Genomic DNA, 14,530 nt, shown 5'->3' on the forward strand with positions numbered 1-14,530 from the left:
TTTCTTCATGTCCCTTTACAGACACAAGGGAAAGACGTCTCGATAAAAATCGGCAATGAGTACCACAAAGGGGAGATTCTTCAATATTTCGAACCGTTTCCAAGATTTGAGCTTACTTCCGGTTGCAGTTTCTAATTCATGTATGATTAATAATTTGTTTCTTCTTGCATGCAGTATGTAATAAGCAAATACATTTGATACACAATTAATTATAATGTCCAAATTATATGGTGTCCATTGGACTCCAAAGAATAAAGATTCATCTTAAACTGGGGAAATGGTTATCTTTCGTTTTTAGTTATCATTTGACCATGAAACAAAAGCTTGAGGTGTTGGAATGTATAACACGTAGGATAATATGCTTTACTTTTGTAAAATTTCAACACTTCCAGTGTACCCCTCAGAATGTAATAAAGAAATAACGGCCATTATTTTTTTAAATATTCAATTACAAATTTACCACCTACACAAAACTTGCAATTGACCAGCGAAAACGATACGTTTCTAGCACTTCTTGTTTTCGAGATCTCATTGTCGAAAGGATTGGAGACAAACATATAAACTTTTCTTGACCACAATCATTTTAATATATAGACTATATAAATAGAATATAGTCTATATAGTCTATAGAATAATAGACTATATAACATTATAATATACAGACTAATTATAATTTGTATACACTAACATACATATCATTCTCACCAATAAGTTTTAATGATCCTTAATTTAATGATTCAATTATAATGATTCTTTTACTCCGTATTATTCACTTCATACTTTTTTTAAAAAAAGAATATTTTCCCTTTAGAAAATTAATTTCCTTTTTATAATCATAATTTCATTATAGTAATAAAATTAAATACAACGGATCTATTTACAAAATCTAAGTCAAGTTTATAAGACGTAAAATTTAATTAGAACAAAAACTTGAAACATCCATTAGAGAGAAGACATAAATATGTTATCATTTCTCATATTATTATTATTATAGGCCGTTGACATTACCACCCTACATTACCTTCACAACCAACCCTAATTGGGTAGTCATAAGTCGATGACTGACTGTACCTGTAACTAAAAAAACAATGTACGCTTCAAAAGCATGACCTTCAAGAAACAGATAATTTGATAAAGTTCAAAAATGCTTACTATGTATGGAGCTTCACCCAGAGTTGTACGAATTCCTGATAATATTTTAGTCTTTCTTAATTCAAGCATTTTCTCTTCGTCATCGCAAGTCAATCTACATGGCGCAAATTCAATACCTTTACCTGTAATTACAAAACAATACAGAGTCACTAATATTGTCACCATCGGTACGTGTTCCCAATGCACTAAAAATATATATCTGGTTTTACATAGGTACATAATAGTCTATATTCCAAGTAACCAAACTATTGGTTACTTTAAGTGAAAAAAATTTACATGATACTTTATAAACTTCTGTCTATATCTACTTTTGTAAACAATTAGTTTCAAAATCATTGAGTCATATAAATACTGTATATTATACTGAAATTTTTAGAAGGCATACTTTTGTAAGAGTCGAATTTAAAATTCTCCTTTAAGTTTCCAGAATACTATTAATCTAAATGTGTAAGGGTTATTTGAATCTTATGAAACATCAGTATTATTCTTGTATTTAAGAAAATTAAATTGCTTTTCGATCAAAAGATCCAGTATATCAATCAAAAATTTCTTGTACGCTTTATATCTATAGAACTACATATAGTGGAGCCAAACCCAAACTATCATTGCATTCAGCATGATGTGCTTATTAAGAAGAATATACGAAAACTTGATTTACGGAACGTTCAAAAAATTTTGTGGCCCCTGATTCAAAAACTACTAATTGGCCAAGATCATAATCTTTTGATGATTTTTTTTGTGATCGTTCTAAAATTTTTTGGCCAAGATCAGAATCTTTTAATCCATTTCTTTTATCATTCCTAAAATTTTTGTTCCTTTCAGAAACTATTCACGGATATGCTCCGAGAGTACGGAAGCCGGTGATGAAACTGAACGAAATTGTTTAATGAAAACAGGAGAACCACAAGAAAACCCAAGCGCATGGTATTTGTCCACCTTAAAGTTTGCTTTGAGCAAGACGGAAATCGAACTTTAGATCCGCAAAGGAGGTGAGCACTGTACCATTCAGATACTGTGTCTCCTTAAAATAATCTATTGGGTTCTAATTTAAAAGCAAATCTTAAAGAAATACTCTTTAAATAATATTACAGATTATCCATGTTAAATATTTCTTCACACTAGCATTGCATTTTTATTTTTATTACTAATTAGGAACCTAATTAGCAACACAACTTCTCAATAATTAGTTAACGAATACTTTAACTGTTTCACTGAAAGAAGGAGAAAAAACATCACAGTATACGCAGCAAAATGCATTAGCGTAGCCCAATATCGTTCCCTCAATCTCTGATTTACTTCATGTTCTACTATCTTCTATAATATACAACTTTACAGTGTCATGAAGGTTTAAACACTGATACTGCAGGTAAATGTCATTTTACTTTGTTTCTTGAGATCATCGACTCTTCTAAAAACAAAGATTGGCTTTCGTTTCTATCTCCTATGCAACAGATGGACAGGATGAGTCCATGTTTCTCTAACCGCTACCAGGTTATAGAAGGATTTTTTGTGGACACTCTGTATATTTCGTGAAGCCAGTAATTATTATTTTCAATTCGTACTTTATTCTGCAACGCACATAAGTTCTTTCTTTGGTGGGAATTGCTTCTTTCCCACACAATTGGACAAAGAAGTCTTTCATCGTTTTCTCATATATATATTTAAAACATTGATTTTGCTGAGAACATTTCAGCTAGTGACTAACCATTTCAGTGTTTCTCCCTGACTTATTATATGCACAGTATATATTCTGCAGTTATTTGGAACTGAATTAAGTGCTTTCTTTAATCGCTTATGGAAACATTATAATAGATTAGAGAAATATGGGCTGACCAGATGTCCCAGTAGCCGAAGTGGCACCAACTGCGTTGTATTCCAGCCCGTTATCTGTACTTTCTCACGCCAGTGTTATCGCCGTGTCTAGTGCATTATGGGCAGTTGACTAAAATTAACAGAAATTGTTTTCCATATTCTGTTTGTATGTCTATACAGGTGAGTTAACTGCGTGATTTTTGAAATGAACTGCCAACACTTTTCCGTTGACCATTGCGACCCGTAGCTTGAGCTTGGATGCTCGAGGAGTTTGACTCCAGGTCTGGAAGATGCAACCACGCATCTCGCGTTGAACTTCAAACATAAGTTGTGTTAAGGGGCACAAGCTATTTAGCCGGTGAAGAACGATTTCTTACGGCTAGCCCCAATCAGTGAAATCCCAGGTCCTCAGACCTTGTGCGTTTAAAATGTTACATACGCGCCCTCCAATATCTGTATTCCATTGTGGAGATCTTCTTTTGTGTGTTTGCTGAAGATTCACCTTTACGCTGCAGGACTGTTCAGCGTAACAACTGGATTCATCGTGGGACGATCCAGACAACTTTTCCCCAGTGCGAATCCCCCAAGTGTGTTAATGGTGTGAGCAAAGTATTTATAGTGATACCTGAATTATAATCATATATATAGAAAGGGCTCCATTTCCCGAAAAGGGCAAGACGTAATTTCAGCGGCAAAATTTATTAGTGTCCAGTGTTGTGTTCATTTCTCTCCGTTATTTTTTTTCAAAATAGTGTTCTAATAAATAAGTATAGTGTCATTTAACCCAGTGTGTTTTCGTTGTATGTATGAATGGTGTTTGTGTGCGTTATGGTCTGGATGACCGTCTGATCGTCCGTGAGGTTTTCGAGACGAGACACCCGAACCTCTCGGCGCCTAATGCTCATCTCATTATTGAGACCGACGAGCTTTTTGGAAACAGTTTGTAACCTTTCTTGGAGAGGTCTTCATCATCCTGTCCAGGTAAGTTAAAGTATCAGGAGTATACTTATTGGTAATACCACGAGCCGAGGACAGCGAACAGAACTACAGGCGGTTACATTTCCAGGAAAGAGCACAACATTTGAAAATATTATTGCTTGCACTATCACTTAACTCAGCATGATATGCTTATTCTGAAAACTACGTGGCCCTGATCCAAAAACTAATTATTGGCCAAGATCGCAATGTTTTGATCCATTTTTTGGATCATTCCTAAAATTCTTGTTTTGGCTATAATCCTTTCTCCCTGAATAATATTACTTTGTAATTTTCATATTTATATACGAGTAAATATTATAATCATAGAGGCATTATGAAAGTCTGTCATCATTTACATTAAGGTTAATTCATCTTTCAGTACTTGCACCGTTATTAGTACCAGAGAAGCAAATTATATTTACACTTACAAGAAGCATATATATATATATATATATATATATATATATATATATATATTTAGAAAGGATGAGGTGTTAAGGCTATAATTTTTATCCAAGGACTCATAGTTTGCTCGTATGTTGTCGAGATTGCTGAAAATGAATGACAACGGTGGTCATATTGGATTTCATGACCTTCCAGACTGAATATTCTTAATAGGGATGCACACGAGACGAGTCGAGACAAGATTTTAATGACAAAATTCGAGTCGAGACACGGCTTTTCCAATAGAGAAATATGCATTTTTCGAGTCGAGACATCAATTTTACAGCACATTTTCGAGACGAGACAGTCACAAATCTTGTCTCGTGCGCATCCCTAATTCTTAAGGCCTTTCCTCAAGCGTTCTTAGATTGTGCTCAGCATAATTTCGGCACAAGTTTTCTTTCTGCTGTAGTGTTTAAAGGTGAAGTGCATTTTCTCCCACAATGACTGGAATAGTAGCTATAAATAATAACTTTTAGTATCAGTAACAATCTGTCTTGGTAGCTCAGTGGTATGAGTGTTCACCTCTTTTGCATGGAGTCCTTCGTTCGGTCCCAGCTCGCATCAAGTGAGGTTTGTAATAGACAAACACCATGTGTGAGAGTTTTCTCAGTTTTATCATGTTTCCTCCCGCGTTCTTCGTTCCATAATTTTATTCATTTGTCATCATTATTGTATCTTTTAACTTAGCTGACATAACTGTGAGACGTAAAACTTAAAGATTTCATTTCATTTGTTTTTTATCAGTACGAAATTACATAAAGTGCGAAAAGTAAGAAAAATATTTCATACGAAAGAGAGAACTTACCGTCGGAACTGTTAAGTAGCTGAAGACATATCGCTAAACACAAGAGTATGAAAGTTCCGTAAAACATTATTTTCCTTCGTCCCTGAAAAGAATTAATAGATTTAAGTTATAATGTTGTAACAGTCAACAACAAAGGCATTTGTAAGATTACTTATTTAAAAGCTTCAGTTTAGTTTATTATAAAGCTAATGTGTTCTGAAATGGGATATTTCACCAAAGGATAAATTGAATCGCTAATTTATGAAACGTCATACGTAAGCCATATGAGTTCAAATGCAACTTTTATTTTGAAGGATACCTATACTGTTGGGTTGTGATATGTCAGAAGTCACGCTGTAGTTCTTGCAATATCGAGCTGCTACAAGTGTCCCTGAATTGAGAAGCATCACAAGTCATTGACTTATGCCATTATTTACATTATTGACTTATGACGTTTCTCAAATCAGCGATTCAATTAATCATTGATATCTACAAGCAAAATTACGAATAACTAGTAGATACGTGGAAAAGCTATACATTTAACATTTCAGAACCATATAAAAAAAGCATATATCTATATTATATTAACGTGCTGCAGTATTTGCGCTAGCATGTTCTTTCTTAATGTTGGTTCCTTACTTAAGAAATCTGATGCAATTCCATTCATTAAGCATTGTGACCTTTCCCCCCTTTTTTAAAAAAACAAAAACACTAATTTTCATTCAGACTTTTGTCTAAAGCGTTTCGTCCGAGTGACGGAGACCGGATTCTATTTTGACAAAGACTTTGCCGTAAAAATTTAAGATATAGACCCATTCATAATGACGTTTCAGAGTAGAAATTTCATTTTCTGATATGACAAGTCATTTTATATAGTTGCACGTCGACCAGGGGCCGCGGTAGCTCAGTAGTAGAGCGTTCATCTCTGGTACATGGGGTCCCTGGTTCTACCCCAGCTATTGCCAAGTAGGTTTTGTGGTGAACAAACGTTGTACGCCTGGGTTTTCTCGGTTTTTTTCGTTTCCTTGCATGTTCTTCATTCCACGCATTTGTCATCATTACCGTCTCCTTTTGCATGGCCGGCATAACCGTCTGACGTACAACTGAAAGATTTCATTTAAAAAAAAAAATGTTAGTGTATTTTGGCTGCATTGAGTGCACCTTCTATTTGAGATTCCATCCGAGTGTGGTTAGTTGGTTTATAACATTTGATCATCCGCTAACTTTATCTAACGGATGTGACTATCTCTCTTTCCTTCCTTCTCTACCGACTTTTAGTTAAGCCCAATTGAGTATAGGGTTATTATTTCCGTTCTTACTGACTTCCGCTTGAACAAATACGACCCTTCATTTCCTATTGTTATCTTAGAATATTACAGAACACTCATTATTGTTTCTGTGGATTCTAAGAAAACGTTTGGTTTTCATATACCTGATTCCAACGTGTATGTAAACAGTGTTCTGACAGATATACGAGGGAGAGACCGAAAATAAATGTCCACAGGCGGCTGTGCACAGATGTGAGGATACAACGATATTGTATATCTATTTTGTAATTTCTTCTATTTTTATATCTTGATTTTGGTCAACGGTGCATAAAAGTACACAATCTGTCGTGTAGAAGAAGAAGAAAAAGAATATATATTAATTCTAAATAGAAATGAAATGAAATCTTTAAGTTTTACGTCCCACGCTTATGCCGGTTAGGCTAAAGGAGACGGTGATGATGACAGATGAGTGAAATGGTGGAATGAAGAAAGTGGGAGGAAACGGGAGAACCCCGAGAAAACCCACGAGCACGGTGTTTGTCCACCACAAAATTCACTTGGCGTCGTCTGGGATCGAACCCGGGGCCCTAAGCACCAGAGGTGAACGCTCTACCACTGAGCCACCGCGCCCCCTAATTCTAAATAGAAAGAAATAAGATTTAATCTCAATAGTAAAAAGTATATCTTGGTTTTGTAACTGTAATCTGCATTTATAGTTATCATAACAGCAGATAAGTACTTGTTTAAAACTTTTCTGTGACAACCGAAAAAGGAAAGTATAATTAATGAAGTTCTGCAGAATAAAGGTAATAGTGATATAATTTGTTGTGCCTGATTTAATGTAATTGGATCATTTTGACATTTTTAAAATTATACGAACTCTAAATGTAACGTAAAAAAATAAGTTAATAATCGTTACATTTTAGATGGTGGTTCCGCCCAGGACGTTACAGGGATGCAAGACCAAAAACAGTATGTGACATTAAAGATCAGGCGTAACTTTTTTTTTCATAATAAGTACCACGTATATTGAGACATTTGTCATATCAGTCTATAAGTTTTAAAAACCCTTGTTGGAAAATTGAAGGCTCTGCATTCGGAAGAAGCGTCGAACAGCTTGAATGATCTTATCATTGCTTCCAAAGCGCCTGCCATCATCGTGACATTTTCGTCTGTAGGACTGCGCACGTCCTTCCAGGTCTCCGTGTGTCTAGCAATTCCCGCCACTCTCACTGAATTAGGTACACCATTTCCGCACCAGTTGTTTCTACATCACATTGGTCCCATAGACTTCCACGAGGTGATTATGGATTTCTACTCCCGATACGTTACTTGCCCATTCATAAATAACCGCTGGCATTTCCTCCTTTGACCACAACGTCAAAACGCGCCTTCTCTCCATAGCCACGAGGCTCGGACTGAGAGACTCGTCTCTGCTTTACCCAGGAGCTGCGATGGAGTCATCTGCAGGATCGCGAGCAAACGATACCCACTTGTGTCTGTGTGTGTTGCACGTGCAACCGCTGTCTTGTCCCCCCACATTGCTGTTCACTTTCCTGGGCAAAACGAGAGGGGAAACTTATTTCCCGACTCCCCCTCGTACATTTAAAAATACTATGATCGGACGTAGTTCTCTGTAACGTTTTGCTAAGGAAAATTGTACAGGGGTGATGTAAAGTGTTTTAAATTGAGGTGATATCCTTCCAAATATGCATTTGTGACATACAGAAAGAGAAACAAAAACTTGCAACAAAAACTATTAAATATAGTACAAATTACGAGAACATTTCATCTGTCTCATTTCACGATTGTGCTTTGCTGATGTATAACTCATCCATTATTTCAAGTTCTCCTTTCGCGACAAGGGAATGGGATTGAAATATCTACAAATATTTAATACTTCATGCTAGAGCATGAATTGTCTTCAACAATCTATCAATTTTGTTTTTCTGATAGATACAAATTTACGGACTAAAATTTCACAGACAGCAAACAGGATAATGGATCGCAGCAGAAGCCAATAAATTTACAACTTATTCCGATGTAAAAATGTATTAACAACGTAAAGTTTAGAAATGGAATAGGAAAGTTGGTTGAATATAGGTCTATACTCCAGGTTGGATTTAGCTCTATGTGTATATGTATGCTATACTATGTAATTTCGTTTAAGGCATTCTAATAATCCCCATTGGAAATAAATAAATACCATTTTAATTAAACGCATAATAGCCTGATTTTAATTCCCGCAATTACATCAATTGGTTCATTGGATTGGATTTGAGTTCAGCAGCAAGTCCGTATGAGATGTTTAACAACAGCTTCAGATTCGAAATTAGATATCTGGGCTTTCAACATTTATCGCCACGTTAGCTCCTCATGTATGAGGCACGACACTCCTCGTCGATCATAATATCCGGGAAATTGGGAAGGAAAAGAGGATTGAGCAAGGAATTAAGAGGTCTGCAGCCCTCATGTTAACTTGCATCCCGACATTTGCCTATGAGAATAAGGAAAACCAAGAAAATTCCACTCAACATCAAATTTCACTTTACACTTTTTCCACCGAGTGTCCCAAATGAGAATCGCTCTCGGGACCGATCACACCAAAGGCGAGAGTTTTCACCTACGCCTTGCAGCATTTCTACCTACTGTTTAACATAATATTCAAACCGCATGACCTCCTTTCGGGTATCGATCCCGGATCTAGTACACTATACATATAGCCACGAAGAAGTTATCCTATTAAAATCGTTTCAGTATAATATTATGAATCTCCTTTATTTTATTTTTTTTAAATCTAATCTCTTACAATGAACCATATTACTGGTCTATTTTGAGTTACCCAAAATTATGCAACAGACAACTGTTGTATTTTCTTGATGGTAGTTCTAAGTTTCAATTGCAGATAGGGCACCAGATATATTAACTAGAATGGAAAATCTAAAATAAATCAATATCCTAACTAGGGCTATATATAAAACTACATGAACTGACATAAAAGAAAGGCGTATTTCTGGTTGACGTCAAAAGTTGAAATTTGGCATGATTGTGGCTTTTTAATACTAATCCACAGAAAAAGTGCCAAAAGTTAACATTTTTAGTTTTTAGGTGGGTCTGGAGGTTGGTGAAGAAATCCCTATGTTATTTAACTTGACCGTTTTATTGGACCTATAATCTCATGTTTCAGGTACTTGGAATTGGAATAAAAACTTGAAATTCGGTTTGCTTGTACGTTTTTCATATGATTAACTAAATCACTAAAAATAAAAATTTCCAATTTTAGAGTGGTTTCATGAGGAACTGAAAAATCTTTCCCTTGTTATTCATATGGAACATCTTCCACACCCCAAAATGTATAGAGCTTCGGCAGGATTCAAATGATGAAATTTGGCATGATTGTAACCGACTAACGGACAGGATAATTGCCAAAGGTGAATAGTTTTAGTTTCTAAGGGCTTAAAGGGAGATGAAATTCCCATGTTATTTAAATAGGCGTTTTCATATACAAGATCTTATGTTTTAAATAGTTAAACAAACGTGGTTGTTTGAGGGTAGAACCCCCATCTAGAGAAAAGCTAGTTTCAATATATATTCAAAATATATAGCGATGGCCAATTAAATACAATGTGTAATAATAAAGTGGAAAACTGTAATAATAAAGCGTAATAATAAAGTAGAAAATGGATTTCAAAATAATGTTAATAAATTAAGTTGCTATATTTAGCATAAAGACTATTAAAATTGAAATTAGTTACTGAACATAAATGTTAATATAAAGGAAATTATAATATTTTCAATGAGAGTGATATTTTTGCATTAATGATGAAAATAGTTGATAAACGAAAGAGTGAAAACAGTTTTAAAATAAAATATTAAGTATGAAAATATTATTTTACTCTAGATACTTGAGAATTTAGATTTTGACATTACTGCATAAGTTGTTTCATGTTGTGAAATGGTTCATAGAGGAGATCCAAGTTCAAGACTGAGTATTTTAATGTGTGTATATAGATTGTTGTGTTTAAATAACACACATACATTATCCAAACTTACCTACCAAACAGAGAGAACTAACCGCGTCCCGATGGGTGCGGACACGATTACAGTTTCACCCTCATTTTCACGTAATTCAGGTTTTCGTCTAGCTCCTGTAAAATGGATATCTGGGAAATCATGGTAATAAAGGCAGCCGAAATCTACTCTGCCGTCATCTACTGTGCGTGGCGAAGTCAAGAAAACGTGGATCCTTACCTCCTAATCCTACGTGTGTCACCTCGACCTGTGTGCCAGAGTTAGCGTAGGTCAATGAAAACTTGACACAGGACCAACTGATCCACCACCCACCATGAACCACTCTCATCCACTGTGACCTACTCTGACTCACCAAAATCCATCGTCATCTTTTCTACATGACCCACGGTCTCTTCTCTACTAACTAAAGACTTTACAGTTGTAATAAAACAAGACTGTGAAATTGTCACTAATCGGAGTTTTAATTTCTACGGTCAATCGCTCAAGCACCACTCTGTTACAATAACGGTGGATCTGACATTTACGATATAATATTGTAAAGTGTATGTCAGTGAGGAAATTGAAGCGCTTCGAGGTGGGGGGAAATTAGTGTGTGCCTGAAATATGCTTGTACTAAGAGAGTACTCTTGCAAGTGTTAATTTCTCAACGCATTCTAAAAGAAACTTCTATTCGCAGGACAATACTTCTGTACAATATGGAAAAGGTTATGATTTCTCAGTTCACAGTATTTTTCTCACAAAAGACTTAAATTCAAATAATGCAACCAACCCAAAATCCCATTTCTCGCATCGGAAATAACAGACGTAAATGTGTTTTACGATTGTTAAAGTAAACACACCTTTCTTTAACTAAAAATAAGTCAGTTAAAGGGTGAGATTCAGAGGGATCAGGGAGGAACAGTTATCCCTTCTGGGTTAGAGATTTATATAGAATTTATCAATATAATAGTAGTATATAAGTGAAAGATTGCTATTGAAGGTTACGAAGATCCTGCTCACAGCCGTGCCATGGCGGAGGGGCAAGCGGGGCGACGGCCCCGGGCGCCGAAGTAAGGAGCGCAAAATTTAGAAGGAAAAGAGAAAAGAGAGGAATAAAACACATGTGCACATGTGGGCATATGCACATATATAAAATGAAAGGAAAAAAGTACTAAAAAGTGCTCAAAATCACGGAAGAGCAGGGTTTACTTTTTAAAATTTTCTCACCTTTTGCGGCTGGTCTGTCGACCTCAGTCATATGTACGGGGATGCCGTTGTATACTCTCGCCCTAAGCGTTGATTTTCCACGACACGGCACTAATCTACTGATGATTTCGTAAACTAAACTATTGATGTATATTGCAGTGAAGAAACCAAGACTAATATGCTTGATGTAGAATCAGAAGTGTGAGAAAAAATGATAACTTTTTGTTAAGATATTGCTATGTATGTTATTTTTAGGACAAAAAATCTTTGAGTTAATTTAAATCTTTTTAAAAATTTCTACATTAGTATTACCTGACCAGCGAACGAGTGCGGGCGGCCAGTTTTGGAACTAAAATGCAAGCAGCAGTGTTTCTAACCATATTACTTGTAATCAATCTATCACAGTTCTTTTTGTCCTGTTCGTAATAAACCACTTCACGCACATACTCAAGATTCAGGGGGGGGACGATTGGCCCCCAGAATAGGATATTTTTTATTTTAAAAATAAAACCTAAGAATTTTCACCTTTGTATTATAAATGTAAAATAAAACCTAAAATAGGTAGGCCTTCTTTTTTTTTTTTTTTTTTTTTGTTTACTGTCAGAAGTCAAATAATAAATTGCAAGAAATTACTTACATTGGCGTTCTTGCTATTAAATACAAATGTCCACCTTCGAAATCGCAGGTGGCCATTTCTGTTCTAGAAATTGCACACAATAGCTACTTTCCTTTTCTAAAGTTATTTTACTTTTTTTTGCAATAAACTCTCAATTTTATTTGACTTCGAACGACCACCCTCCAGACATTCAGCCTTTATCCGCCCTTGACTCAAGTTAAGACAAACAGTTTCAAAAGTTATTGAAGTTATTTGCAGAACATCTTAAGTAACAAGCAGAAAACATCAACAACAAAAAATATAACTCCATATTAACTTGCGAACAAACTAACGAGAGCAGCGTTTTACAGGTTGCTCCTGTTTTATAATGACATCGAACAAAACGTAATCAATTTTTATACAATCTGCTTAATACACGGTAGAAGCAGACTGAATTGTCAATTGTGCTATGTTGTTTTCTTATATATCACTATTCACAATACATCTACATTACTGCAGGAATGGTTCACTACAACCATATAATTTACGGTGTTCTTTATTAAGCGGAAAGAGATTAGGCTATGCATAACATCTAAACTGCAACTTTTAAAAACCGTTAAATACACTGCAGAGTGAAACTCTCCGCTCCCCTGTCTCACCGCGCTTGCCAAGAAACTGATGTAAACACAACAGCAGCGCCATCCTCCCAAAACCGCACTGCTAAACTGGTCAGGTAATAACAAACAGTAACTACTGAATATAGAGAATAATAACAAAAATAGCTACTGTAATTAGGAGTTAAAGTTTAGTCTAAAATATTTTTGCCAGTCTTTATTTAATGTTGTAGATAAAATTAAACGATTGTTTTTTTTTTTTTTTAATTAGGCCTATAATCTCTCATTGAATATTTATCAACATTTAGTCTCAATATTAGGTAAGATGTGCATGTCAATGGAATTGATAAATTGCAAAAGTACAGAAAAACAACCCTTCCCCCCCGAGGAGTTCACATCCCCCCCAGGGTGAAAATGTCTGAATTCAACACTGCTAGAAAGATAAAGGTAACGAGGTTCCGGGTAAGCGTTCAGAGGTGAATGGGAATTTCCCTTCTTCTTCCCCTTCAAGTACCACGCTGCTGTTTGTCATTGGCCAAATTACGATGATTTTCAATTAAATTATAATAGTATAATTATTTCCTTGAATTATCGATACTTTTCATTGAAAAAAAGGATGAAATTTGAAAGTACCAAATCAAGGTAAGTAGACCAACGTGAAGGAAAAAAGTGTAAAAATTTCCATATAATTACGCGTACAACCCAAACTTAAAATGTCCGTGTAATTAAGCTTACAGTACAAATTTTATGTCTATATTTCTTACAGCTTTATGGGTTGCCCTGTGCTCCATATAATAAACATAAGCTTTAGCAGTAGAAAATATTATTATAGTAGAAAACAATGGATATATGAAGCGAATCACTGTATTTTTTGTTTCTGATTTTTTCTTAACTAATATCGATCGTTTTCGATCATTTTTACAAACCAACTCACTACCAATTTTCCATATAAAGAAAGTCCCCCCCATAAGGTAGAATTGAAAAAACTGCTAGGACACATTCTGTTTATTTTCAACAAACAGTTAATACACTGAATTCAGCTCCGTAAGTTTAACGGCTAGCGAGATACTCATTTAAAAAAAAAAAATCGGATCCTCACTACCTCCTTAGGATATGTATTATAATGAACACAATATAACATCCCAGTTTCGATTAAGGCCTAAATATATATTATACCAAAAGTCATTTCATTTGACTTTGCAATTTGGCCGTGATGATCAATCACACATAGTTACATTCAATTTTTGTATAATAATTTATATATTATAGTGATTCAAAAATGTATTTTTCCCAGTAGTTAGATCCTCTAAAAACTCACAGGCCTCGAAAGCCAAGTAGTACTAAGTATAAGTCATATTGCTGTTATTACAATTACAAATATCAATATCCGAAAGTGCCTGAAGTTCTTTTTTCACTTAGATACTCATCTCAGGTAAGTAGACAAAGAAATGGAAAAAGAAGGGAAATGAAGGTGTTGAAAGTAAAACGCAAATTTAACAGTCTTCAGAAGATACTGTCTACAATGCAGTGAGGAGAGTTGGTCGGTGGGTCGCAGTGGGTCATGGTGGGTGGTGCTTTGCAGTGGGTCATGGTGGGTGCTGGGTCGCAGTGGGTTACGGTGGTTGTGGGGGTTGCAGTGGGTTTATATGCTGTTGACACAAGA

At 35.3% G+C, this 14,530-nt stretch overlaps 1 protein-coding gene across 2 annotated transcripts in view; it reads right to left on the reverse strand.

Moving 5' to 3' along the window:
* Positions 1-14,530, reverse strand: part of LOC145673519 (trypsin-like) — a 59,855-nt gene that overhangs the window by 43,496 nt on the left and 1,829 nt on the right. For both annotated transcript variants that reach the window (XM_081743296.1, XM_081743297.1), the window contains exons 2-3: positions 5,195-5,276; positions 1,153-1,274 (exon numbers count right to left, since the gene is read on the reverse strand). In XM_081743296.1, coding sequence (XP_081599422.1) covers positions 1,153-1,274; positions 5,195-5,261 — 189 coding nt within the window. In that variant the 5' untranslated portion in view covers positions 5,262-5,276. The remainder of the gene's footprint in view (positions 1-1,152; positions 1,275-5,194; positions 5,277-14,530) is intronic.

The sequence above is a fragment of the Thermobia domestica genome, chromosome 16 (assembly GCF_964235325.1).
Source record: "Thermobia domestica chromosome 16, izTheDome1.hap1.1, whole genome shotgun sequence".
NCBI lineage: Eukaryota > Metazoa > Arthropoda > Insecta > Zygentoma > Lepismatidae > Thermobia > Thermobia domestica.